The following is a 26,890-nucleotide window of genomic DNA, read 5'->3' as shown; positions in this document are numbered from 1 at the left end:
GACAGTTACTACACAAAGGAAACATGCAGAGGGAACACACAAGAGGGTTAGAGCTTCATCATCCTCATTCAGAGTCAGCACTTCTCTGCAGATCAATATTTTTATGAACAGTGCAGGTCATGCTTCACTTTGACTCACTGGTTTCCATGTGTTCAACATAGCGAAAAACACGTCCATTCATTTTCCATTCAGCTGAGGAACCAGAGCAACTTGGCTGATGAGTTTGACTGATGCTACTTATGTCACTGGCTCTTCTTGACAAACATTAAAATAAACTAACTATCGTGACGTCTGGAGCAAAGCAGCTCAGACCTCTTACATCTACAGTTCTTCAGAGCAGAGCAACCCATCAGCCAAGCTGCTCACAGGATGGACACCTACACCCAAAGCCCTACCAAACCGACCACCAAAACTGGTGTGTAACTGGTGTTGTATGGTTTTCTTATTATCAGCCAATCCCATGAAAATGTCAAGAAAAATATGAACTAATTATCTACAGTGGCACCAGTGCCCTTCAGTGTCTGTTAAGTTGGTAGATACACAAATGACAGGACAAAGATCACATCATACAATCTTCAGTGTAAAGACTGGAAATGTCACGCAGATTGTTTCCATGTTCGTTCAGACAGCGATTGTACAGTTTTCAACTGTAAAGACAAAAGGGAATAAATACAACCGGCCCCAGTGGAAAGATAAAGCAGAAGAGAACAGTCACCTGTTGAATTTTTTTAAATAAACTTAGTTGTTTATGACCCCAGCGCTGGCCATCCATTGTATTGAATTATTAAATTCTTCACTACCCAGTGTTTGTGGTACTGAGTGTAGCTGACACTCACTCTGTCCGACGCTGGGCGGGTCGACTGAAGAGCCCACCCAGGGGAGGGGGGGTGCCGGCTGGTGGGTCTGCTCCTCCTCGTTACAGTAGTCTGCTAACCAGGAGCTCTTGGTGGAGGTGTATTGCTCTGGGAGGGTCACATAAGGACATGTTCAACATTTCTGGCTTGTTTTTTCACAGGTTTACAATGTAACTGGAAACCAGCACTGAGTGCGGCTGAGGGATCTGACCTGTCAACCTCAAAACACTGTGCATCCAGTGCACATGTACATGCAGAGAAGCCTGTTTCAGGCTCCACTCACCCAGCAGGACAGAGGTGATGTTGACGTCAAGTCTCTGCTTGGCTCGAATCCCCATCTTGAGGCGCGGAGGGTGGAGGCGGCCGGCGGCCTGCTGCTGCCAGGACAGGGAGCAGGGCCAGGGCTCGATGAAGGGCTCCCAGCCTGGTGCAGGCAGACAGACACACACACACAGGAGTGATAATAACCCTGCAGAGTTACACTGACGTCTGGCAGACTATCCCAATGTAATCCATGTTGGTGAATTCCCCAAGAGGTCAGTATCGCTGTTCCTAATGATTACTACCCTGCAGCTTTACACTGACATACATGTTGTCGTTCATAAAATGCAACATTTCTGTCTTTATTGATCCACTGCAGTTTGCCTATATGTCGGTCAATCAATCAATCTGTAGATAATAATCATCTGATTTGCAGTAGAACAACCTGATCAATGTCATAATACTGTTGATTGGTTTTAACACAGTGCCATTTAAATGACTGTCAAACCTCTGTGTGAGACACACTCCCCATTCACATAATGTTTAGGTTTGCTAAGTCTGAATCACGGTGCTGAATTCCCTTCATGATCAGAAAAACACTGACTGAAAAGTTCAGCATATATCATATAAGCAGTTCGATTGTGTCACCTGACAACTCCCTGTTGTAGTAGTCTCCAGACAGAGTGAAGCTGGCGTTGCCTTCCTGGATGGATCCAATGCGCTGCAGTGCACAAAGCCCTGCAATCAGAAACAGTCTGCAGATCACAATCAGGCTGAAGGACACGATGGACATCTTTGACTTCCTGGATGTGCAGTTATTTATTTTTCTGCAAAGCACTGTTTGGTGTGTTTGCACTGTGGTGACTGACTCTTACTTAGTTCTTGAAAATATATATTTACAGTTTGAATGTCTGACACCAGAGTTTTATTCCAGTGACAAACAGGAAGGGGTTTCAGTTTTTTGGTGCAGAATGCCTTTATTACTGCCCCAGGTGTAAATAAACAGGGCAGCCAACAGTAACCACACAAGAACAGAACTTGTGTTTGCAGGACAAAATGTGGCACATGAGCTGCTCAGTCTTCTATCACACTTGTTCGATATTGCAGTAGTATCTTAAGTAAGAGACACCTACTGGAGAAGGTGAACTCAGCCAGTGGTATGTCACAGTCCAGGCAGTCATCAATGAAACAGATGCAGACGCTCTCAGCCTTCACCTCCACCCCAGACAGAGGAGCTGAGTGGCTGTGGGAGCCGGAGTCAGCCCTGGCTCTGGGATGGCCCGCCATGTTCTCAGCATTCTCCAGTAGCCACGTGGCTGCCTGGTCCAGCTGGCCTGAGGGACACATTGCTCTTGCTTTATACAGGTTTTCATAAATTAATAGTTATGACCTTTGTTCTACTGCCAGGTCACCAGGCAGAGAGAACAGTGTTAAAGGTCTCGCTCACCTTTACAGTGAATCAGGGCTCTTTTGCAGTCCTCTTTCCTGAAGCCAAGGTCTTGTAAGTGGGTCAGCTGACCATCTATGGAGAGGAACAGCTGTAACCAAAGCTTTAACCAAAACCTGCATGACTACAAGAATTTCCTGATGTAACACAACAACGTGGTTGTCTTTTGATACTAGTTTCTGACTTTCCTTCTCTGTCTCCATCGGTTCTACTGATTATATAAATCAATGCTCTTGGATACCCAGTTATTTCTTTATTTATTTTACCTTTATTTTACCAGGAAGTCCCACTGAGATCAAGACTTCTTTTTCAGAGAAGATCACAAAGACCAGATGTATGCAAAAGACTGGGAACATCTGGGCAAAATAACTGAGGTACAAATATGTAAACGCAGCCCTGGCAGCAAGCAGACAGTAAATATGAGCCTCTCTTCAAATGATAAAGGATAATGTCGGTCATTTTCTACATTAATAGTATTTTCAACAACATCTGAAGCAGCAAGACTCAACTGCACATGCACAAGATCTCAAACACTAAAAAGTAATGGTCGTTTGGAGCTTTTGAGGAAACATATTTTTAATATGTGGGTCTTGTGTTTTGTAATGAAGAGACTTGTCACCCAGTGCAGCAGTGTGTTTCACTGAGGTGTGTTATAGTTTTTTTAAACAACGGGGGCCTATGGCACAGATGAATAAGCTGATCCAGGTTGGAGACTGACGAACATTAACTGTGAGTAGAGGCCGCTCACCGTTGGTTTTAGTCTCTGTATGGGGACTGCTGAAAATAAGAGGCCTTATCTTTTCACGTACAGTTACTTCTATTTCATGAAATCAGCAGTGAAGTCCACAATGAAGACTGCTCTCCATACCTATGAGGGCCTCAGTCTTTTGCCTAAAGCGGTCTTTGGGTGTGGCAGCGGGCTCAGTGCTGGTGTCAGAGTCAGATGACACTGCAGTGCCAGTAGTAGGGATGGACCTGGCGATGGCCAAGAAGAGCTGAATGTCGTTGTAGGACAGACGGATGTCCAGAGTAGGAAACTGAATCTGCCACACAAACACATGCACAAATAAGATTTTTATGTCAAAGTCATGTTAGTAGTAGTCTCAGCTTGTTCCTCAAGACCACGACAGAGGATGTCTGTGTCACAAATTGGCTGTGGAGTTTGAAAGGGGGGTGGAATTTACCAGGTCGAGTCTAATGCCAGGCACTACTGAGCTGGATTATAGAAGATGTAGGATCTGTTGTTTATCGAGTCGAGCCAACACTAGAGCCAATGTGTCCACACAAAGTGTTTCAGCTGCGTTTTCTCTTATGTCTGACAGAACAGGTGTACAGACCACGTTGACAGCTCACTCTTTAAACCCCGAGCCTGACCCAAGGTGTATTTTTACCATTTCAAGTCTTTTTACATGCATTTTACACATGCTACTTCAGCGACTGTGCACTGGGCTCTGACCTACAGACACAGGTGGAGCACTGCAGCTGCCAACATGCTGCTCACACTACACCTTCAGTGTCAGGATAGCTGTTGCAAGACTGACTTTTTTTGATAAAATGTATGTTTACAACACATTAGAACGTACTCATGAAACAATGGATTTAATAAATGAAGCTGGTAAACGATAACACTAAGTAAGAAGGAAAACTACCGGCTGAACCACCTGGATGTGAGGAACAGTCTTCTCCACACAGGCAGAATGGTGGGCTCACTACCAGAAGGAACATGTTGTCCATTTAGAAAACCAAACAACCAGCTGAGTGTCCAAAATGCTGGATGTGTCATAGGGAGAGTAGGCTCATTAAACATTGTTGTTGTTTCTGCAATGACCCCACTTCCCCTCAGTGACAGTTACACTTTCCATCCATTAACTATAAAGTTTTATCCTTGGAAGGGTTGGGGAGCTGGAGTCTGTCCCACCTGGCATGAGAGGCAACAATGCAAACCACTGCACCACTGTGCCACCCAAGTTACATGCTGAATATTTAATTATGCTTGAGTCCTAACCTCCAGCAGAGGCGGGATGTCCTCCACATTGAAGGCGTCCAGGAGACCTGAGCTACTTGGGTACGTGGGGCTCCCACACAGCTCCACCTGGACATTGACGGGGTCGATGATGGACAGCGCTGTCTCCTGCTCACTGCCCAGCCGACATGAGAACACCTGCAGGTCACGTGATGTGTTTGAATCAGAGCTAATACAATTATGATCTAGATACTGGGTTAGTAGTTAGCAGCACCCCTGCACCGATGCAGTCTGTATCGATCCCATATTACATACTATAACTAGAAGTATCACTATGTAATGACCTTCACTGTACAGTGGCTTGACCAGGGTAGCGAGTAGAGGGGGTGGAGGTCATGGAGGTGGAGGAGTTGTACAACAGCACTGTTAGCAGTAGTATTTGGAGTAGCAGCAGTAACACAATTAGTACTTAATGCAGTCGGGCAGTAATAATAGTATTAGCAATGGTAGCAGTACTAGAGTACTGGAGCATTTCAGGCCAATCATCTGTTTAATAAAGTTGTCTCTTTCAGAATGGGATTCTTTGATTAAATGAAGCAGCAGTGGTAGAACCCACAGTTCCAGGAATTCATGCAGTGACAGTGAGGAGTCACCTCTATTCCTGCGAGGCTGCCAGAGAACGGTCTGTCCAGCAGGCGGGGTTTATAGGTGAGGACTGTGGTGCCTTTTAGAATGATGGCGTTGGTGTCCAGACAGGATGAGTCCTCCACAACCACAAACTCTGTGCCTGAAGACCAAACAACAGGGTGACATTTTAAAATTCAGCTAAATTATATTCATCAAGATCTTTTCCTTTAACTTAATAACTTACACGGGGCAGGCCCCAGTAAAAGTCAAAAATCCTGGAGATGAACATTTAATTTCGTCGAGATACAACTCAATGACATTTTCATGGTTAATAAAACACTCGTGGCAGTAGCCGTGTTGGAGATTCTCACAACAAGCACACTTTAACTAGAGCTCAGTATAGACACACAGACAGTTCCCTTTTTATTTAAAGCATTTAAAACCAGTCAGGGCCTACCGTTACCGATCATCTGTCTCTGACCTGTGACGTTGATCTTGACCTCCAGACAGCGGTCCTCGGTGACCGGCACCGTGGACCTCTTGGTGACCACGCCACTCTTGACCGTCTTTGGCATGACAGCTCCAGCGGTGCCGGTGCCCGAGTCAGTGCTGGTGTTACTGGGCCAGCGCTGACGAGTCACGATGCCTCCTGACACGTTCTCTGCAGGCACCTGCAGGAAGTCTCGCATCAGCTGGAGCCAGTCGAAGATGACCAAGACCCTCAGGTTGTTGAGCACGACCGTGAAGCAGGAGGAGTCACGTGTGGATCTGTGAGAAAGTGGATCACAACTGATCAAGTCTTCACAATCTAACACTACCTCAAATCTCTGCTTCTATATACTATGTGTCTGGAAATGTTCCATGAGCTTAAAAGCCTCCTGTCACACCTGTAATGCAGTTCCAGCTGCAGCGATGCCCGGTTGGTGCCTGCTTTGGAGGGCTGGAGGATGCAGTCAAAGACATTGTGTTTTGCCCCGTCAGCTCCACCAGTGCTTTTACTGGGCCCAGTGTACCGTGTGTCATATGCCAGCAGGGAGTGAGATACCAGGTTGACAGACTTGCATCCATTGGAGAAATTTTCAAACAGCAGCTTGGATTTCATGAAGTCAAACCTTTGCAACAGAAATACAGACTTCACTGTAGACAAATGTCTATTTTACAACTCTGAGCTATGACCTGACAAAGTAACTCAATCAGCAGTGAGTCCATGAACAGTTTTAGGTCCTGTAAACCAGGAGAGATCCTAATCTGCCCAGTGTTAGCTTCTCTCTTACACTGTAACTTTAAAAAACCCTTTTGACCACATTATTGTCAAAATGGTGTTGATCAGTTGCAATGTTTTAGGTGTTTTTTTTACAATGGGAGCGAGTGAAAATTACAAAAGTAGTTTCGAATGATTCATTAAAAATCTAGTTAACCCTCCTGTTATGTTGTGTCAAACTGACCCATTGTAAAGATGTGAAATGGTTCATTTCACATATTTGCAACCCCCCCCCTCTGTTCGATACTGAACAGAAGAGGTGTCTCATGTTAATTTTCATTCAACTGCTTAGCGCTGTCACCTCACAGTGATGACCTGGACTGGCGACCTGTCCAGGGTGGATTCTGCTTCTCATCCAGTGTCAGCTGGGATTGGCTCCAGCCCTTTAAAACTTGCTGAACTTGCTTAACTTACCCTGTGTGTCATGGTACTGACACTGTTGCCTCATGAACAGTTTGTTGTGTGGGGCTTCGAGGTCATCAATACTTCTTGATACAGGGTGGGCCACGAAAAGTAGCCCTATCTGCCCTATATACCCACTATCAGAAAGTATTGGAGGCGAGCTACTTTTCTGTGGCCCAGGTGGTATTATTAGCATCTAAGAGAAATGTCCACGCTATGCTGGCATCTGGATGTCCATGAGAAAGGCCAATTCATGAGTCGTAACAAATTGTGTGCATGACCTAAGGTGCTTTCAGTTATAGATTTATGATAAAAACAATGCAAATCTAATAGTTTGTATAGGGATGTAAGGAGATAGAGAAGTCACCTTGCTAATGAGCATTTGTGTTCAGTGGGTTTGGGGCTGTCCAAGAGCTCCAGACTGACATCCATCATGTCCACCAGGAAGGACAAGTTGGTGTAAACATCTCCACTCAGCACCGTCTGAAGAGAGACACACCATCAGTCTATAAACTAGAACATATGGGAACTATGTGGAAAAGAGAAACACCGACAGTTACACACATTCATTAAGAAACAGACGAGGATAAACTACTGCACAAATGTGTTCAACATACTGTTAATGATACTTTAAAGTCTAAGCTCTCTGTGGGCCCCAGTTTGATTTTAACAAATGAACTGATGCTGTAAAATATCACAGTATTGACAGTTGAAAACAAAAACTGTTGCAAATAACTCTCAAATCAAAATCTGACAGACAATGAAGTGTTCTGTAAATGGTTTTAAGCCATTTACATCATAATCAAGCCTAACCCATATTTATATGATGTCACATTTCCACAACTGGCCCTTGTGGGCAAGTCAAGTGGATTTCATGATAGGCGTAGCATCTGCTACAAATGCCAACACTGTATGTTGCACAGACTCAGGTGTGAGTGTATGTGTGGTTGTCTGCTTTCTAACATAGGTGCTGGGGTCCTGCAGGTTATAGGGCCTCAGGAACTCATCAACAGACTCTCCCAGGTTGTTGTCCAGCAGTCCTCGGATCAACCGGTAGTGCTCCAGGTCCAGGGAGCAGTGCACTGAGGACAGGCTGCCGTGGATGGACATGTCAGGTACTCCATGGCTCAGCTCCCTGACAACATCAGTGAAGGGAAGCATGAGATTAGACACTGGGTACATTCAGACCTACAGCTTTCTCCTAAAAAAACCCACTATGGCTAAAAACAAACCTGCTGCTCTCGGCCCAGAGAGAACCCACGCAAGCACGGGGAGAACATGCAAACTCCACACAGAAAGGTCCCGGGTGGGGCCCGAACCCAGAACCTTGGCCTTCCCCGTTATTCATGCAAAAGAACTAGCATAACGCTAATAAGGCTAACGTACTAAAGCTCTGTGTCATGTAGTGGAACTAGTAGCAAGCCAAAGGCAGCACTGCTGGTGGAGCACAGCAGACGACTCCGGCTTAGTCCTCAACACGAGTTCACTGTAAAACAATCATAATGTTTGCCACAAACAATGAGAAGCAGGACGTACTTGTCCAGGTTGCGTTCCACTTTCAGCTTGAGGCGGCAGCAGTCTTTCAGCAGGTTGCCTCCAATGCGACGGATCGAGTATGAAGGAAAGATGAGGTCTGAGGTTTCCGGGGGTTTACCACCACTGTCCCAGGTCTGACAGGGCAGACGCTCGGCAGCAAAGATATCCATCTCCTGCAGGTCCAGTGCAATGCAGTCCAACAGGCACACATGGTCTTCTACTGGGGACAAACACACCAGAGTGAGTCTTTCCAGATGGCTCAGCACTAAAAAATGACCACCACTACCTGAAACATAGTGAGTGCAAAATAAAATTCAAAGCCTCATTTCATTTCTGAGGGCCACATGTTAAGGTGTCCAAGCTACACCTCCTACATGCAGTACTTGGATGTGCAGTGTTTTGAGATTTGCAGCAACACTAACCTGAGCTGTGGGAACCGTCCTCCTCTGGGGTCCTGCCTGCATCTGGGGCCTGTGACCTGCTGAGGGTGAAGCCTGTGGAGGAGGAGCAGCTGGTGGGGGAGGCTCTAGGCTTCAGCTGCTCACTGTTACTCCCTGCTGCACTCTGGACACGCTCCTTTGTCAAGAGAAGAGAAACAGAAGAGACATGTCGTTGGACATCAAGTCCATTTAACAATATGATCAGTACATATGCACAAAAGCTGATGAGGCCAAGCACAACAAACACAACATAAATTACCAAGGGGTCGGGTTACAGGATTTATTTTACTACTGGACACACATTACCAGTCCCTCTTTACTTAAAAGCATTTTCAATTTCAGAGTCAGAATCGGTTTTATTAGACTTTAGTGGAGAGGAATTTGACTCTGGTACAGTGGCTCTCAGTTGTTATGTACAGTGTTCTTCTGTAAAGCAACAAGTCTGAGACTGGAGACTGAGAACAAAAAAAGGAAAAAGAATGTGCATTAGGAAAATAAAAATAAATACTTATAAATATAGAACTTCTTGCTGAACTTCAGTAATGAATGAGAGGGCTGGGGGGCATGTGGTCTGATAAAGGTGGCAGCCCACTGAAGTCCCCTCTATTAACAACTCAGTGGCGCTGTGCCATTATCTCTAAAGCAGGAAAAACTATTCAACACAGCAGGGAGTTCATCTTTTCCACTGCTGTAACTTTAGTCCACCTTTTCAGAAAGACATTTTTTGGACATTCTGATCCAATGCGTGACACAGAGACAGAAATTCAAACAGCATCATTTCAAGCTCAAACTGTGTCAAAACAATACACCAACCTTTGCCAGTAAGTTCTCTGATCAGTGTAAAGAGTACATGACTCAAGGCAGGGAAACGCACTGCAATAGTGGAGCCATGACTGGTTTGGCAAAGATTTCTTTTGATGCAGTCACTGGGGTCATTCTCATTGAGATCATTTTAAACGTGACTGACTTTAAAACTGCAAATATATATATATATATATACTATTTAAAAAAATCAATCAAACAAAACAAAACAAAAACCCTGTAAACAGGACTGGCATCGTGCAGCAGAAGCAGTCCTACTGTAAGTGTTTGATAGAGTGGAGGCACCTGTATCATCTGTGTGTTTCTAACCTAATACCCATTAACTATACCAGCATTTCTCATCATCTTCAACTTTTAGAGTAGTTAGGATCAAATCAAATCAAAATGTAGTCATATGACACTTTCAAAGCAATGACTTGTGGATGAAGTGGGATTGGAATTTTAATCACAAATATATTTAGAGACTTTTCTAAAATGTGTTTTTTTCTTAAAACGTACTGGCCTCCAAAGCATCAAATGTACTGGTGCACAGAAGGAAACTGTTCAGGTCGTACAACACAAACACGATCAAGGTGCTTGAAAAGTTGGTGTATTCCTCTGAATAATACATGCAACACGTGTTTCAGCAGACATCTCAATCCAACTGCAAACAAAGGAACCACAGACCAGGGTTGCACAACATTACAACTGAAGCAACAGCAAATCATTTAAAGATGCATCATCAGAGGCTCTGACACACAGGAGCGCTATTAATGTAAAACCCAAACCAAATGTTCTGACAAAGTTTAAAAGTGCTTTCAAGTGAACAGTGAAACATGTCACCGTACTGTCCTTCGTCTATGGTGTGTCACCGGGACAGTGTTCGTTTCTATGAGACTATGTGTGGGGTGAAAAGGTCAGACTGTGATAATGTGACAACCCTCGTCCACATCAAACCAAAAGCCACTGTACCTTGTAATGAGACGGGTCCTTGTATGAATTTGCATGCAGAATAAAATTCTTCACAAAAAAAAACAACAAAACACAAGATGAATGTGAAAGACCAATTAAATGTTTCTATTCTTCAGTCCCTCCAGGGTTTCATAGCCTTTTTTGCCTGATTTTGTCGGTTGCTCTTCTATAAACAACTGCAATGTTTTTAGGTGTTTTTTACAATGAAATTGTGGGAGCAAATGAAAATGACAAAAGTAGTTTTTAATAATTCATTAAAAATCTAGTTAAGGAAATCTCACTGTTCCGAGAGTTCCAGGTTTATTTTCATTCAACTGGTTAGCTCTGTCACCTCACAGCAAGAAGGTTCCAGGTCCGACCCCCGGCCGACCCGGGGCCTTTCTGTGTGGAGTCTGCATGTTCTCCCTGCGTGGGTTCTCTCCGGGTGCTCCAGCTTCCTCCCACAGTCCAAAGACATGCAGCTTAAGTTTACTGGAAACTAAATTGCCCGTAGGAGTGAGTGTGAGTGGTCTACATGTCAGCCCTGTGATAGGCTGGCAACCTGTCCAGGGTGGACCCTGCCTCTTGCCCAGTGTGAGCTGAGATTGGCTCCACTGGTTGAATTTGTGGAGTTCTGGAGGGACTGATTGTTCTCCTTCCTAAATACACTAACCTCCAAAACAAATGACAGCATGAACAGGTCCCTGCTCTCCGCTCGTGACAGTTAGACTGACTTGACTGTTGATGATTAGACACAAACCTGGGCTTTGTTCAAAGCTGGCTTAAAATCTGAAAATGTCTCACCTTGCTAGGAAATCTAACTAACAAGCTTAATGCTCAGCATGTTGGACTGTTTCTTTAAAAAGATTACATTAAAACAATCAAGTGCCGACAAAGACAAAAAGAGATGTTGACCAAGTTTAGTTGTGAAATCATAATTTGAAATCTTTAGTAAATTATCAGGCAATGTTGTATTCATTCAGCATTTTAGACCAGATTCAGAGACTTTACTAATTGATCAGCGCAGGGTTTCCATTTCTTTCTCAGTGAATCTGGCTGACAAATCAAAACCCAAGTGGTCTGAGCTACTCCTGAGTTTTTACAACTTGGGGAATACTTTTAAATACATAAATGAATACAGTGTAATTAGTCAAAAGAAGAGGATGAGAAAGGGCGGTCAGGATGATGCATGGGTGGATGAACAGGCAGCATGACTCACCAGAGAAGGGAAAAAGGCATGTACCATGGTGAGTTTCTCTACCTTGTCTCGGAGGGAAAAGGTCCCGTGAGCCCCAGCTGGCAGGAAGCAGTTCTGCACCCTCAGCTGGCCGAGGTTGGCCACAATGACCCTTGGTGACCGTGAACTCTCTGGAATGACAATAACCGGGGCGCCAGCGTCAATATCCAGCAGAATCCTGGATGCCCGCTGAGGATGGTCCCGCACCTGCAAAAGGGGGAAAGGAGACAGAAAGGAGGAGGGGACAGGATTTGGATGAAGGGAGCGAGGGGGGGAGAAAAGGATAGAAAAAGAGGGTGACACAAACAGAGTAGATAAAGAGAATATGACAAAATCTAATGTACAGTAGAAAATAAAGTGAGCAGGAGGCAGCTGAGAAATATTATTTTGCCATCAGAAATATTACTGTATGTACGTATGTTATTTGAATCAAGCACTGTCATGCTGCCACCTTTAGAAATGATCATGTGGCAACTGAACTTAAGTTATCATGGTAAGGCAGGGCATCCAGGTGGTACTCACAGCCTGTCCCTCCACGGCAGCCCTCTGCCTGCCAAGGACATCCTGCAGCTGGGTGAAGTGCTGGATGAAAGCCACCACCTCGGCTTGGAAGCGCTGGGTATGGACGTACTGCACTGAAGCCATCTGCACAGACACCTTGATGTCGTAGTCCCGCTCCAGGTCAGGATCAGGCTGGTCGTACCTGAGTGGACCAGCATACAAACATGACTTAAAAACAAAACTATTCTTCCCTTTTCTTCAGTATCATGCAGAGCATCTGCCTGTTGAAACATCTGTGGTTTGTACTTATGGATGTTGAAAATAAGAGCCTCCCCTCCTCGTGTGGTGAAGCGTTCTCGGTAGAGATCGCCATGTGGGGTCAGGTCACTCAGGGACAAACTTCCCAAACTGCCTTGTAATGCCAGGTCACCATCTGAAATGTGTGACAGTGCGAACATCAAATTACTGTCTTGAGTCAACTAGTTACATAAAAGCAAACTCTGTAGTGTGCAGGTGTTCGCATGGAGTATTTCATACACACCCAACATTTCCAGATGAGCTGATAATTTGGACACACTCGCTCTGGCAAGTTCGTTGAGCTTCTTGTTCAGTACAAGAGACAGAGAATGAACCTAAAAATGAAAACGTGGGCAGCGTTAGTCATGAAGGGTTCCCACAATCATATTTTGACACGCAGCTAACAACAACTTTTATTTTTTAATTCATCTGTCAGTCTGGATGAAATCTCGGGTCACCAGGGGTGGCTGTAGCTCACGAGGTAGGGCAGTCGTCTCCTGACCAGCAAGTTGGTGGTTTGACTCCCGGTCTCCCCGCATGCCTAAGTGTCCCCGAGCAAGACACTGAATCCCGTTGTGTGGCAGCCTGTCGTCATCGGTGTGTGAATGTTGTGTGTGAATGGGTGAATGGTGTATTAAGCCCTGTAAAGTGCTTTGGCCAGTGCAACACACTGTGGAAAAATGCGCTATATAAATACAGTCCATTTACCTTGAATATCTGTTCTATAGTTCACAAAACTATGTGAAGGTTTTAAGTAATTTCACTTAAAAACAAGCTGTCAACCTGCTGTTAGAGGACTGTCAGAGGAAAAGTCAGAGCATCGCCAACATCAACAGCATTCATCCTCTGTGGACCACTAATTCAGAAATTTCCTCACTGTGGGATCAATAAAGTACCTACTCTACTCTCAAGTACCTACTCTAATGTCTTTGCCAACTTTAGTGAGGATCCATCCAATATATACAACGTTTTTGTAGATGGACAGATGGACCAACAGACTGACACTGCCATCGTCAGAGCCACAAAGCTAATGTGGCTAATAAACAGGAATAATATTCTTCTCTAACAGTACAACAACATGGCTCATGATCCAGTGACCTACCTTTAGGTCCACTTTGGTGTTGATGGCATCTGCTGTCTCCTCCTCACTGATGTCTGGCTCATACAGAGGGTGTCCTGGCACAGGCTGAAGTGACATGGGGGGGACCCTTACTGCATGATTATTGGCTGTGGAGCCAATACCAAAGAAGTCCAGAATAACCACCCAGGTCTGCAACGTGATCAGAACATCCAGGCAGTTAAAGTCAACATCCACACTCCGCCCCACGCTGCCATAGCGCGTTTTGAACTCTGGGTGGTTCTGGTCCACCAGCAGTATGTTGATATGAACTAATGTGTCATCAAAGTTTGGGGGTGGCTGAGGAGAGGGCCCATGTCGGGAAGGAGAGGGAGGTGGAGTGCTGGGACAGTCCGGACCCCTCTTGGATTTGCAACTGCTGGCTGAAGGGGCGTTGGGATGCCTCTGGTAGAGCTGGAAGACGTTCTGGGCCTCCTCCATGTGGGCAGGCAGTGAGCGAGGCATGTCTGGGTACAGGGCATTGGATGAAGATGGACAGCTTTGGGAGAGGTACTCCTTTGGATTGAAGGTGGAGGGCTTGGGAGCTCCTCGAGACACCATTAAATGTTTGTACTTGGACTCAGGGTTCTGCTCCAGGAGGTCCTCCATTAGAAGCGAGCGCAGAGCCAACTGGACTGCCAGCGAGTGAGGGTGGTCTTTAGTAAAGTCTCCCTCCAGATCTTGGAAGCGTAGACTGACTAAGCCCTGGGAGCCCTGGGTGAGATCAGTACTGAGCTGGACCTGCAGTTCTGCCACGTGTAAAGTGACTCTTAGCTGAGTGAACGAGGGCGAGTGAAGAGCAGGTTTGTGTGACTGTAGAGGCAAAGGAGAAGAAAGTGACATGTGGGAGAAGCTCATATGGGGAGGGTCCCTTGCAAAGAGCCCTCCCTGGGGGTCAGGAAAGCGGTGAGGTCTGGTGGAGGAAGGAGTTGGTGGCGGGGGTGTGGGCGGCCGGCTGGGTGTGACACGTTGCTCCTCCTTTAGGGACAAATTGTCGAGCGTCTGGAGGACCTGTTCATACACAGACTTGCACAGGAACACCTGTCACCAGAGCGTCACATATGGACACAATTAATGAACCAACAGTAAACTCAGTAACGGAAACAATGACAACATAAGAGGTTGGAATTAACGAGTAAATGAGGACAGTATGTTTGTTAAAAAAAAAGTGGTGAGTACCACATGACTCTGCTGTGAACTCTGTATCTACAAGGCCTACTGGGGACTGTTTGGCTTTTTTCCAGCTGTGCATGACATAAATACTGCTGGTATTTGAGATGTGGCCATTATTTAGATGAGGATTTGCTGTATTGATAAAGTGTATACCTGAACAGGGTTGACAAATTTGCCCTCAACTCTCAGCAGCCCTGTGCTCTTGCAGGACTGCTCCTCTGCGGTGAGGAGGGTAAACTGAGCATCATCATCAACAGGAACTTTCTCCAGGGTGAACTGAATAGTGGTGTCTTTCAATATATGGAAGGCTGATAGAGGAAAATAAGTGTGAACTTGTGTCACAAGCTGCACATAAAAAATATACGCTTTCATTACCATGTCCATAAGATATACCATATTTATAATATTCTTACCTTCTCCACGGTCGAGGGATTCAAAGAAGTCATGGCGGGTGAACTGTGGCTCATCCTGACTGATGCTCCCACTGCCAGATGGTGACATGCTGCCAGCGGTATCCCCTCTGGGTGGCCTCTTCAAAACCAAATGACTCATGTTGAGTGAATACAGCCGGATATCTCTGACCAGCACCTGCAACCTCTCTTCTTCAGAGTCTTGCCCAGTGACAAAGTTCTGGATTTTTATGCTTCCCAGATGACCGACCAAAAGCTCAGGGTGTCCGTGTTTACGGGGAATAAACACAACAGGTGATTCGATGCTGATATCCAGGGTCAGCTTCACTAGGAATGTGTCTAAGGAGGACTTGGGTTCCTCCATGGAAACATCGTTCTCATCTTCAAATGAAAAAGCCCAGCTCTGACTCTGAGTTCGAGTTCTCCGTGAGGGAGTCTCAAAGAGAGAAACCATACCACTGTACTCTGCCGTTTTAGTGGCTAGAACTGTTGACACTTTGGTGGCAGCACTTTTCAACATAGAGCGGAAATTGTCTTCAACTTCGTTGGCAGACAGACTCAGCTCCTTCAGGAACTTGGCTGAGTGGTTATAGTGCAGGGATGCCATGTGAAGTTCCAAGGAACACTCCCCTTGGGTTTTCTCCATGAGGTGAAAATTTAGAGCTTCTGAGGGAGAATCTCCTTTATCTGTGAGGAACGTTAATCTGCCAAGATATGAGGAGGCATCCTCAACATTGCCAATGCTGACCACAAACTGGCTTCGGCCTCCCTCCGGGGTCAAGTCCACTAACTGCATAGACCCAAGTGAACCGTTGATGTCCAGCCGGCTGCCCATGGACACATTAACCTTGGTGCCACTGATGCTGGCAGTGGCAATCTTCAACCCTTTCTTCTCAGAAGCCAGGACAGTGCCGGTGGACACAGTCCGAAGGAGAAGCAGGTTAAGGCGGTGGATCTCCACAGTCAGCTCTTTGTTCTGGTCATAGATGGCCTGATACGTCCCCTCTTCAGGCTGCATTGTAGGTTGTTGTGCTGATGACATCCAGGTGCTTTCTTCTTTGGGGAAAGACTTCTGGAGGAACTTGAGTAGCTCCACCATGGTCTCAGGGTTAAGAATAATATCCAGGTTATTGACCTGCATGCTTGTCACCTGGAGGGAGCTGTCTAGGTTCATGGAGGGGCAGTCTGAGCTTACAAACTGGTACTCAAGCTTAATTAAGGCCTCCTGGTCATTGAGAAAGGAACTGGGGGAGATTCTCTCCATGGGCACACCAGAGGGTGACTCAGTATAATGGCCCTGATGTTCCGGAGACCTGCCATCAGGGGACGATACAGGGGACGAAGGCTGGCTCTCTCGGATGCTGCCCGTGGGTATGTCAAAACTCAGATGCTTATGAGAGGCCACAAGGAGGTCGAAGTCTGAGCCATAGGTCTGTAAGGTGTCCACCAGCAGAAGACCATGGACAGTCAGAGAGACTTCAGCATCATAAGGCCGCTTAACAAAATGAGCATTGATGCCAAATACCTTGAGAACAGATATGTAGCGGCCATCACTCTCTACGCCAAGCTGCATGTAGTTAATGTTGAATTCAGCTAACAGTAGCCGGGATTCCACCAAGACTTCTCGTGTGTGCTGCTCTAAGGTCATGACGCTCTGGGTGAGGTTCCTGGCAGAGTCTTGTAGCTTCCAGGAGCTGTCCTCCCTCTTAAAGATCTTGTCATGGCGGAGGGTAAGAGGGTCAGGAGACCTTATATCAAGACCTCTGTCTTTGCTTTTGTCCCCTTCAGTGACAGTTGGACTGCTTAACCTAGCCAGACAACTTCTAAGAGCGGTCATCTTCTCGAGGTTGATGTGGAGCTTGAGGTCTGGAAGTGTCCCTGACAGCACGGCCCCGGGGAGCTGGGGGTCTGATGTGTAGCGCAGTCTCTGCTCCAGCTGCAGCAACACATTAAACTTCTCCACCACATGAGTGGGGCCTACCTCACTCTCCTGAAGATGTTTCCAGTTGTCCTTATAGCGGCCCACCATTATCTGCAGGTCCTTAAATGACAAGCAGTATTTTTCATACAGTATCCTGCTATATGCCTGCGTATTTTCAGGGGATCTGAGGCTGAACGGCTCGAGGCCTTTGACCTCTGCTTTCAGAGGCATGTCTAGTTCAGGTGGTGGAGACTCGGGTGGGGTGGCAAGAGGTGTCTGGTACTCATCATCACTCATCTCTTCATTTTCAGGCTGCGGAGCTTTTGAGCCGGCCTTAGTGTCATCTGCAAAAAATAAATAAATAAAAAATTTATAACAAAAGGCATGATTGGTGTTAGAAACCTCATTAGGCAAAGGAAAGAAGATATGAGTGCATCCTTTTTATTTTATTCTTTTTGTAAAAATGTTTGTTTTACCTTGAGAGTTTGTGAGGAGAATCCTGCCTAAATCAACAACAACTAGCATTGGGTCTCCTGACTGGAAGTCATCAGGAAAAATCACCTGGGGTGCACAGATGTCCAGTTTCATGGTCCAGCGCTTACTGTTTTCCTGCAAACCCAACACATCAGTACTATTTAGAAATTATTGACACTTGTCACATGTCATCATCCTGTGAATCTCTCTTACAATAAACTCTCCCACAAGTAGCTGATCAATGGTTTGTCGGATCTCTGCCTTGGTCTGCATCTTCAGCTTGTTGTACTGCCTCCGAGCAGCCTCTGCCACTCTCAGCTCCAGCTCCGACTGATACCCAAAACCTGGGGATCAAAGAAATGTGCTTAAAATATAGTGATCTTAATCAGAGGACTGTCCTTCTGTGGCTTTCTTCATCAGTTCCATTGCTGCTCACTACTTAAATTTCTAAAGTGTTTGAATTGATTGCTTTTATAATTGCTTTTTCTGTACTTACCTGAGGTGTGAACTCTTCCTTTATAGAAAAACTCTGTCACTTTTTTGATAGCTTGTGGATTGTAGATGATGTTCAGTGGACTAGTGTTCACTTCCAGTTTTCTCTCAAACTTACACCGCGCAGGGTTACGCTCATAAATCATCTCAAACACTGGTGATGACAAGCATTCTGAACTGCATCCTAACAACACAAGAACAACACACACAAGGTTTCCATCAAGAGACAAACTTCACAGTGAAAGCTGAAGTATGGTGCCTAGCTCTTCATACTGCCACCTACATCTGATTATTCTCATATCAATACTGCACAAAGATGCTGAGTCAAAGCCCTGTTAGGCCCCCCTAGTGGGGGGTAGTGCCATTAAACATATAAAAATGTTGGATGGAATGAACATAATGAAACAGATAAACAACAACAGCAAAAATCAGCAGAAATCTCCTTTTGAAAGCCGATACTCAGCTACATAATGGCCTATACAAAACCAGGTTAGTACACTTGTTATAGTTTTAACGTGGTAGTCACAAGGTCACGCTAAAAGCATCTTCTAATGTTATTTAAACTGTGGAAATATATTTTAAAAAAAGAATCTTACCAGAGGTACTGCTGGACTGGCCAGATGGCTGATTGATGGCAAAAACAACTTTGTCCTACAACAAATGATAAAAACATTGTGTGATACAACATACGGTGCCTGAGGAGCTGCACTCTACTTTCTCAAACTTGTCTTCACATTATGAACTCCCTGGCCTCCTCTGCTTACCGTTTTGGGCGACACCAGCACAGGGAAGATGGTGTCCTGGGTGGTCAGGTCTCTCAGGAACAAGCCACCCAGCTTAACAGACAGCAGGGAGGACTCGGAGCGAGGCAGAGACTCCACAGTCACCTTCACACCTGTGAAAAGGTGGTCACGGTAAATTAAACAAAGGTAGCAGCGCATGTGCTCTGAGTCTATTGTAACATCAACATGGGAGAAAAATAAAAACCACCTTCAACTCAGCGGTTCACACTTTGTACAAGTCATTTTTGACAACACAGGGAAGCTGATAATTATCTAGCACTCTTTAGTCCTTCACTGATCAGTATATTGTTCTAAATAAACATAAATAGTGACAAAGGTCCAGAATACCTTAGTTTATCTGACCAACATTTCAAACCCAAAAGATATTTAGTTTAGCAAACCCACATCATCTCAGTCCATCACATTTGAAAACTAGAAACTGAGAAATGTTGATATTTTTCCTTGATGAAAGATTAAATGATTATCAGAATAGTGGCACTTAGGTTTGACATGTATGAAATAAAATCTGTCATCTGTCAGAGCTTTTCCTAAACCGATGCACCAAAGTTGATATTGCATGTTGTGGGTAATGGTGCAAAATAAATTAACACAGTAGTCACACAGCAGGATTTACAGGATATTTGCATTAATTTGATGAAGAATCTTTACTTATAAGGTCATTAAATTGACTGAATTATCCCCACCCACCAAAAAACAACCCTTGAAATAAGTTTGCACCTGTCCTGAAACTGCTTTTCTGTACCTGAAAATTCCAGCTGGATGACCCCACTCTCATGCAGCGTGCCCTCGCGCCTGTCCTCGTGGAAGAGTGTGACTCCGCCCTTCTCCAGAAAGAACTCCAGCCGGGCAAACAGGTGGTCTCGCTTGGTGAACGTGTTCAGGGTGTGAGAGTCCTCCAACGGGTCAAATAGGTCTTCTGTCTCTGCTGGAGAAGCATGATGTGTTCAGGGTGAGCAGCCACAGTCACTACAGTGTCTCATTATACACACATATATCATTATAACACAATATCTAATTTGTTATACAAGAGTCCAGCCTCATTCTAACAATTATCTTAAATTACCTAGCCAAAAAAAATCTTTTATTTGAATAAAACCAATGTTGTGGAAGCCACTTCTGCTACAGCTTAGTTGATTTTACACCGAGATCCAGCTCTACTGCCGTTCGACCTGAGGGCGGCATATTCGCGAGCCAGCCTGTGAATTCAGACAACAGGCCAGCATTCCGCACCAGAAGTGGGATGTGCCGTTGCTCTGCATAAACTGTGATGTAAATTTAGTGCCGGTAGTCTACAAACCAAAACAACAGCGGCAGGAGGAGAGGTAAGTGCAGGTGTAACTTTATTGGCTCTTCAAGCACTTTTTCACTTCATGCAAAATTGGTTAGCGTGGCTGTTGTTGTGTGTGCGAATGTCATGAGCAGCAACTGCAATCAACACGTTTGTGACATCAGGAATGCTTTGACCAATAAGTTAGAGAGAAGCTGAGAACAGTTTGAGGCAGAGTGGCAGGCAGACGTGAGACGCCGGTGATAGTGTCGCGTACATATTATGTCATCAAAACGCAGCAGCTGGTCTAGGACTGTCAGGTCACAGAGCGCGTCTTCCCTTTATTTTGCCTCTGGTACTAGGTACTACCTCCCAAGGCGGACCAGAGGCGGAACAAAAAAGGCCCACCATTCCAGCTTTGTGCCGTACACACAGAAAGACAGAATAAAGGTGCACCAATCGAGCCTTAAAAAGGCAGTGTGTAAGGGGCTGTTGAAACTGACTAAAGACCATCTCTGGCACCAGACAGGAGTGGGTCTCCCACCTAGAAGATCCCAGGAGGACGGACTCGGCAGGAGCTCTTCAGGCCTGTCGGGGTCCTGGGCATCTCCATACCAGCCCCCCCAGCCTGGGAACCAAGACGACTGCAAGTACTGTATCATCCCGGCCCTGCCACTCTTAGGGATGGATGTGGTGGGCGGACATGGCTGGGGGTCGCTGCTGGGCTCTCGCGCATTCTGGAAGAGGAGCCAGAAGAAGAACACATACTGAAGCTGTAATGAAGACACATTTAGTAGATCAGATAATAATTGAGAAGCCATTTGTGTCTTTTGTGAGGTCACAAACAGACCAACAACTGAAAGCAAAATGCAGCTAGCAGGAGTTTAACCTAAACCAGAAGGGAATTCTCCTTCCACACAGTCGACACAGATCATTTATGTATTGGAATTTAAATTTTATACACCACTGAAGACCCGCAGGAATCATCTTACCTCTGCCATTTCTTCCTGCTTTCGAAACCAGTCGTGGACAATTTCTCGGAGAATCTGTAGCTCCTCTATCATCTGCTCCTCTTCCACTCGCTCCAGTTCACTCTGGGTGACAAACATCAGTAGAAGATACCAAACTGAGTCAGCATAGTGCATCACACCAAAGCTAGACAACGAGGTTTTATGCTTCCAGTGTGCTTCATCTGAACTGCTTGTCAGGATGGTCGAATAGCTTCAGAAACCTTCCGTCCCTGCACCTTTCTGATGTTGGATAACAAGAGGCTGTGTCCAACCTTTTTTGGCTCTCGTTTGACTCGGTTACTTCTGCCCCTTTCCACATGACAGCCAAGTGCAGCACTACCTTTGCTGCCATATTCTCAGCTATTCTCAGCTTTCCACTCCGCGTTCAAGTGTGGCCGTTGAGATCGGCTGTAAACACTCTGGATTTCCACCATGGTCGGACAACACGTCTACTTCCTAAGGGAGGTAATGAGCTATTACTTTCATTACATTACCAATCTACTGATTATTTTCTTGATTAATCATTTACAGTAATCATCTACTCTGTAACATTTCTAGTAAAGTGAAAAAATGTCCTTCAGTTTCCCACAGGCCAAAATGAACTCATCAAATAGCTTGTTCTGGCTGACCAACAGTCCAAACCACATTCAGTCCACTACCAGAGAAGACTAAGAGAACCAGGAAATTTTCACATTTATGAGCCTGCAAGAAGAGTTGCAAATGATTTTCTGTTGATCAACTATTCCATTCAGCTCTACAAAACCTTCTGAGTTTCTATTTATGAGGTGCAAATGTCTTAAAAATCAAACTCAACATACAACTCCTGGTTGGGGAAGCTTAGAAACCCCCATGTTGGTCCTCTTTCAAAGACCTGTGACACTGTTAAGTCACATTTATTATGACCTGTTCTATCGAAAAGAAAATGGGAAACAATACAGCATCAGTATTTGTTAGCTGTTATTTCTCGAGCTCAGTTTTTGGACTGTGGTTAGTGTTGTGGTCTGTGCTCCAGTGTAGCACCTCTTCCTGAGGACTCAGTGGGACTGCTTTGAGCCTTCTGAAGTAAAGGCTGGTGTAGGTCTGGGCGTCTCGTGCCCGCTGCAGGACAAAGTCCCAGCTGCCTCGCCGCCGCCGCTCCCTGATCTCACTCAGGTTGGCCTGGATGGCAAACGTCCACCACTGCCGACAGCTGCAGGGGAAACAATGTTCAAGTCTGTTTTCAAAGAGTCAGAGGCTTATTACAAACGTGTAGTGAAACACAGTGTGGCGTGGTCTTAAGACAATAAAGACAATAAGTTGGATAAATCAGCTTTTACAGTCTGAATCCGTTTTGTGTCTAAAGAAGTTTGCAAATGTATGAAAGTCAACTGATTGTTGATTCCCACAGTTAGAAACTGCAGTGTTTACACATACAGTGTCAACTTACTTCTCAGAAACAGGGACTTTGGGCCTCCACTTACGGTACAGCATCTCTCTCTCCCGCCGGTCCAGCTCTTTTAGGAACGCCATGATCTGCTGGTACTGGATCTGAGGGACAACAAACACACACTGTCTGCATGGCTCCTGCTGTTTGTGTCTTTACGGTGAAAACTGAAGGACCGAGAGCAGCTTAGATTTAGTTTTAGTGATGGAAATGTGTATTATAGTGAAAGTACTGACAGGTGAACATTAACGGCAAATTGAAACAGGAGCAGATCAGACAACAGAGAAGACAAACTAGAAGGATAGAGAAATAAATAGCAGTTGTTTCCTCCCTTTATTTTGTAAAACATACATAAATTGTTCCCATAACAACAGAAGGGCATCAGGTGCTACACAGACCTGTGACAGGCGTAAGGACATGGGCTCCAGCTGAACCTGGCCTTCGATCCGCGGGGTTTGTCGGGACCTCAGAGGCTCCTTGGAGGCGTTTCTTCTGAGCAGCACGGAGGCACACACAGGTTCAAAGATGTACTGATGCTCATGGCTCTGCATGCACTGGATCATTGCTTCCTGCACAGTGACAAAACACATCAGACATCTCATGTGGAACTGGGACCCCAGATGATGCATTTACATCTAATCTGGATTTACATCTTCCCAGTAGATCATTCAAAAGAACCTCTAATTAGCACCAGCCACAGTTCTCCAAGTGCTCCACCAAGCAGCTAGTATGATGTCCTTCATATGGTGTCTTTCATTAAAACAAATCACCCCATATAAGGGTTAAGTATTAAATTAAAAATGTACCTAAATATTACAACTCTTTCATAAAGTTTAAACTGAAGTCATGTGGGTGAAATCATCTCCTGGTCACCTTTCCCTTTAACTCCACTGGAAGTGCAAACAACACATCACTGTCGTTCAGTGATGCTGTGTCTGTTTTAAATCTGGTCTAATTTAAGATGTGCAGGCAGCACTCCCAGCATTTCACACTCTGTGTCCCAGTAGACACAGAAGCCTTGGATCTCCAGCTGCTTCTGTCGGAGGAGCTTCTGCACCTGCCATTACAAAAAACAATCCTGTTAGCCTTAAATGCAAAGAGCTATGGTAGTCCTGAGGAGTCAGCTACAAATTAAAGACCTCATGACCACAACAGACAGATCTCATAAACATGAGATGCTAAGTCATCACTACAGGAAAACTTTTTTGGTGGATGCAGTGCGGTTGTGCATGCAGTGCATATCCATGACCTACAAACAAAAAAAAGTTATGCAATGTGCTTTAATGTTTCAATTCTCACAGTCCACTTAATGATTAGGGTTGAGGTGTTATTTCACATCGTCAGCTTACACAGCGAAAGCTTACCGACTCTTTGGAGGGGTTCTGGGCAGAAACGTTGTTGATGCGAACCCCAAAGGAAAATGGTTTCTCTGGGTTGGAGGTGTCATCTTCAAATCTGAGATGTACATCTTGGATCTTCAGCTACACACACAGAACCAAAGATCAGTGTATAACTCAGGGTCAGTCAGTAGCAGCTACCTGAACACTAGTTCATGTGTAATTAGCTTTCTTTTATTTGATACCTTTTATAACATTAACCCACAATGTTGTGCTGATGAACTGTACAGTGTGATCATTTTAGAGGATGTAGTTTAGGCTGCTGCTGAACTGTGTTGTTTTATACCCACAGCTGTTTTGAAGTTTTAATCTACCTTTAGTGATAACAAAAATGGGATGACAATTTACTGACTTAGTGTAAACAGCAGGGTTGTGTTGTTTGAAATGACTGAGAGAAGACGCGTCATTTGTAAACTAGTTCCCGTATCTAACGTTGCATGACTTACCTCGATGTTTTCCACAATCCTGGTGACAACTGAGGCAGTGACAGAGTACCAGTACGACTCTCCTCTCTGCTCACACTCACTCTGGACAGGAAAACACATACAGGACCATCATATATGTCCAGGTCAAAAGTAAATCTACAACACAATAACGTCTGCAAACGGTGAAGGGCTCTAAATCATTTCTGAAGCTACCTTATGTACAATGTCAACAACGATAAAAGATAACTATGTTCAGCAGAAATTAAAACAATAAAACAACGAATACAGATAAAGACAAAAAGATCAAGCCAAATAATTCAGTGGTGTTATTTGATTAAGGCCACCTGTTTTCCTGAGTGGGATTGGGTCTGCTTTGTTTTAAATCTTACAGTTCTGACCATATGATCCATTTCTGATGCTGTGAGGAACAATCTGATACCAGCGCTCACTTTGTCAGATTTAAAATAATAGTTCGTGGAATTAACTTCAGTGGAGGTGGTGTGAACTGGAGAAGTGCCACGCTGCACGTGGCTCCGAGACAGTGTTTGTCCACCTACTTTAAATCTGTCTTCGAGAGCCCTGAGGAGGCGTTTTTTGCGCTCTCTCTCCTCCTCTCTCTCCCTCTCCCCGTCGTACTCGTGCTGCTGGGTGGGGCCGATGATCAGGTTGAGCTGGGACATGGAGATGACCCACGGGTCACTGTGAGGCCGGTAGAAAGGAATCTGGAGAGTAATCTTTCCAATGAAGCCTGGTCAAAGACAACATGGGTCACACTAAAGGAAACAACCTGAAGGTGAATACAACCATCAAACTCTGAATCTTGATTAATATTTAGAAATAATTCTACTGTATCAAGGGGTGGGCGGCACAGTGGAGCTGTGGTTAGTGTGCAGGCAGTGAAGAGTGACGTGCAGATCAAACCCCAGACTTTCTCTTCAGAAACTCCCTCTGACTCATTTCATTTCAGCAGTGAATGCAGCTGTGCATGCATAAAGAAGAATGCTGCCTCTGAGGCTTTGCATTAGAGCACATGTCACCAGGCGGGAAAATCCTCATTCAGTTCTGCTATGGAGAGAAACTCTGATGTGGGGGACACTTGGAATATAGCTTACAAGAAGCCATAAGAGGTTCACTGAGCTGAGAGTTCCTCTCTGGTCTGGTATCTGCAGAGCATTGTTCTTCTTGTCTATGCACCTTGATAGTGGGTGAAGTTGTGCCAGAACTTTCTGCTGTATCTGGAAAATATCTTTCTAACACTCCACATGTTGTTTTTTTTCCCACTCGCTTGTGACCCATCTGCAATATTCTGTGATTTGGATGAACTGAGTTTGACATTTCCACAAGACCATGTAGGATTTGCCAAAGCAAAAGTTCAGTTAACCAAATCTAAACATGTTTCACAGCTCTACTCCAACAGACAGTGCCTTGATTTATTCACCAAACATTGCTGACTGTCTTCCTTTTTCAGTCAGGTAATGTGCTGTGTCATTAACCCACAAGCTGCTTGGTGGATGGTGTAAAGTACCTACAGTAAACATGTGTAATAAGTGATCTGGGGGAAATGCATGGGCCAATCAAAAAGAGTCGATGACTTTGGTTGTAGTTTTTGTTGGCTTTGTCACCGTGTCTCACCTGCTTTGACTTCAAATGGTAGGTCAAACTCTCGGAGGGCATCCTTCCTCAGAGGGAGGTTCTCCAGCTCCACTGCACCTGAGTAATGACATGAAGCAGACTGTCCTATCCAAGCCTCACTTTCACAGTAAGAGCCAATAATCAACCCCCCAAAAATTATTCTAACCATTTGTTACACTGTGTCTTAATGACTGTCAAATGTAAAGGACCACGCCACCACTGTCTTTAAATGTCTTAACGCAGTTCCTACAGTTGCATACAATGAACTGCCAGTTTAAAAGGTACACTAAGCTACAGTATTACAGTATAACCAATGGAGCCCAATGCAACAGCCCTGCACTGAATCCTCACTGTTTCAATAAGAGGCCCACTATTATCATTTTACTGGATGTAGTGTCTGCTTGTGTTAAACTGCATCATGTTATACTGTTGGGTGTTTCCATTATTTTGTTCACCCCATTTATATCAGTGAGGGGAAATAACAGAAAAACCTCTTTGTACATTGCGGTCCAGTTGAACAGCAGCACAACCTGCAGCCTCTGCAGTGATCACACAGGTGAACCAACACCTCTCGTCATGAAGGAGGATTTACTGCAGGACTGTTGGGTTAGACCGACTCAGTTTGAGCTCAGTGTACCTAATAAACTGGCAACTGGGTCTATAATGTCTTAACTTACTTTGAGAAAAGCAAAAATGTCCCTACAAGCAACACCGAGCATGTAAAGGTTTACCCTTATTTTCTTCTAATGTCACTGTAGTGTAGTCCAC

At 45.0% G+C, this 26,890-nt stretch overlaps 1 protein-coding gene across 7 annotated transcripts in view; it reads right to left on the bottom strand.

Annotated features, from left to right (window-relative positions):
- Positions 1–26,890, bottom strand: part of vps13d (vacuolar protein sorting 13 homolog D) — a 45,207-nt gene that overhangs the window by 16,562 nt on the left and 1,755 nt on the right. For 4 of the 7 annotated variants that reach the window (XM_020618948.1, XM_020618950.1, XM_020618952.1 and 1 more), the window contains exons 1-32: positions 23,067–23,236; positions 22,672–22,772; positions 22,266–22,434; positions 21,228–21,329; positions 20,780–20,972; positions 19,711–19,893; positions 18,930–19,060; positions 18,762–18,816; positions 18,170–18,349; positions 17,887–18,017; positions 17,676–17,808; positions 15,282–17,543; positions 15,022–15,176; positions 13,681–14,736; positions 12,823–12,913; positions 12,588–12,714; positions 12,303–12,483; positions 11,805–11,987; positions 8,774–8,927; positions 8,352–8,571; positions 7,779–7,950; positions 7,183–7,298; positions 6,040–6,264; positions 5,634–5,920; positions 5,179–5,312; positions 4,568–4,723; positions 3,431–3,605; positions 2,563–2,637; positions 2,249–2,449; positions 1,764–1,853; positions 1,138–1,278; positions 837–962 (exon numbers count right to left, since the gene is read on the bottom strand). In XM_020618948.1, coding sequence (XP_020474604.1) covers positions 837–962; positions 1,138–1,278; positions 1,764–1,853; positions 2,249–2,449; positions 2,563–2,637; positions 3,431–3,605; positions 4,568–4,723; positions 5,179–5,312; positions 5,634–5,920; positions 6,040–6,264; positions 7,183–7,298; positions 7,779–7,950; positions 8,352–8,571; positions 8,774–8,927; positions 11,805–11,987; positions 12,303–12,483; positions 12,588–12,714; positions 12,823–12,913; positions 13,681–14,736; positions 15,022–15,176; positions 15,282–17,543; positions 17,676–17,808; positions 17,887–18,017; positions 18,170–18,349; positions 18,762–18,816; positions 18,930–19,060; positions 19,711–19,893; positions 20,780–20,972; positions 21,228–21,329; positions 22,266–22,434; positions 22,672–22,772; positions 23,067–23,231 — 7,870 coding nt within the window. In that variant the 5' untranslated portion in view covers positions 23,232–23,236. Of the gene's footprint in view, positions 1–836; positions 963–1,137; positions 1,279–1,763; positions 1,854–2,248; positions 2,450–2,562; positions 2,638–3,430; positions 3,606–4,567; positions 4,724–5,178; positions 5,313–5,633; positions 5,921–6,039; positions 6,265–7,182; positions 7,299–7,778; positions 7,951–8,351; positions 8,572–8,773; positions 8,928–11,804; positions 11,988–12,302; positions 12,484–12,587; positions 12,715–12,822; positions 12,914–13,680; positions 14,737–15,021; positions 15,177–15,281; positions 17,544–17,675; positions 17,809–17,886; positions 18,018–18,169; positions 18,350–18,761; positions 18,817–18,929; positions 19,061–19,710; positions 19,894–20,779; positions 20,973–21,227; positions 21,330–22,265; positions 22,435–22,671; positions 22,773–23,066; positions 23,251–23,633; positions 23,726–24,032; positions 24,150–24,511; positions 24,593–25,047; positions 25,239–26,122; positions 26,201–26,890 lie in introns of those variants that run through there. The other 3 variants (XM_020618956.1, XM_020618949.1, XM_020618951.1) reach the window with 3 other exon arrangements.

Source organism: Monopterus albus, unplaced genomic scaffold (genome assembly GCF_001952655.1).
Source record: "Monopterus albus unplaced genomic scaffold, M_albus_1.0 scaffold212.1, whole genome shotgun sequence".
Classification (NCBI taxonomy): domain Eukaryota; kingdom Metazoa; phylum Chordata; class Actinopteri; order Synbranchiformes; family Synbranchidae; genus Monopterus; species Monopterus albus.
This window is presented reverse-complemented; position numbering and strand designations above follow the sequence as displayed.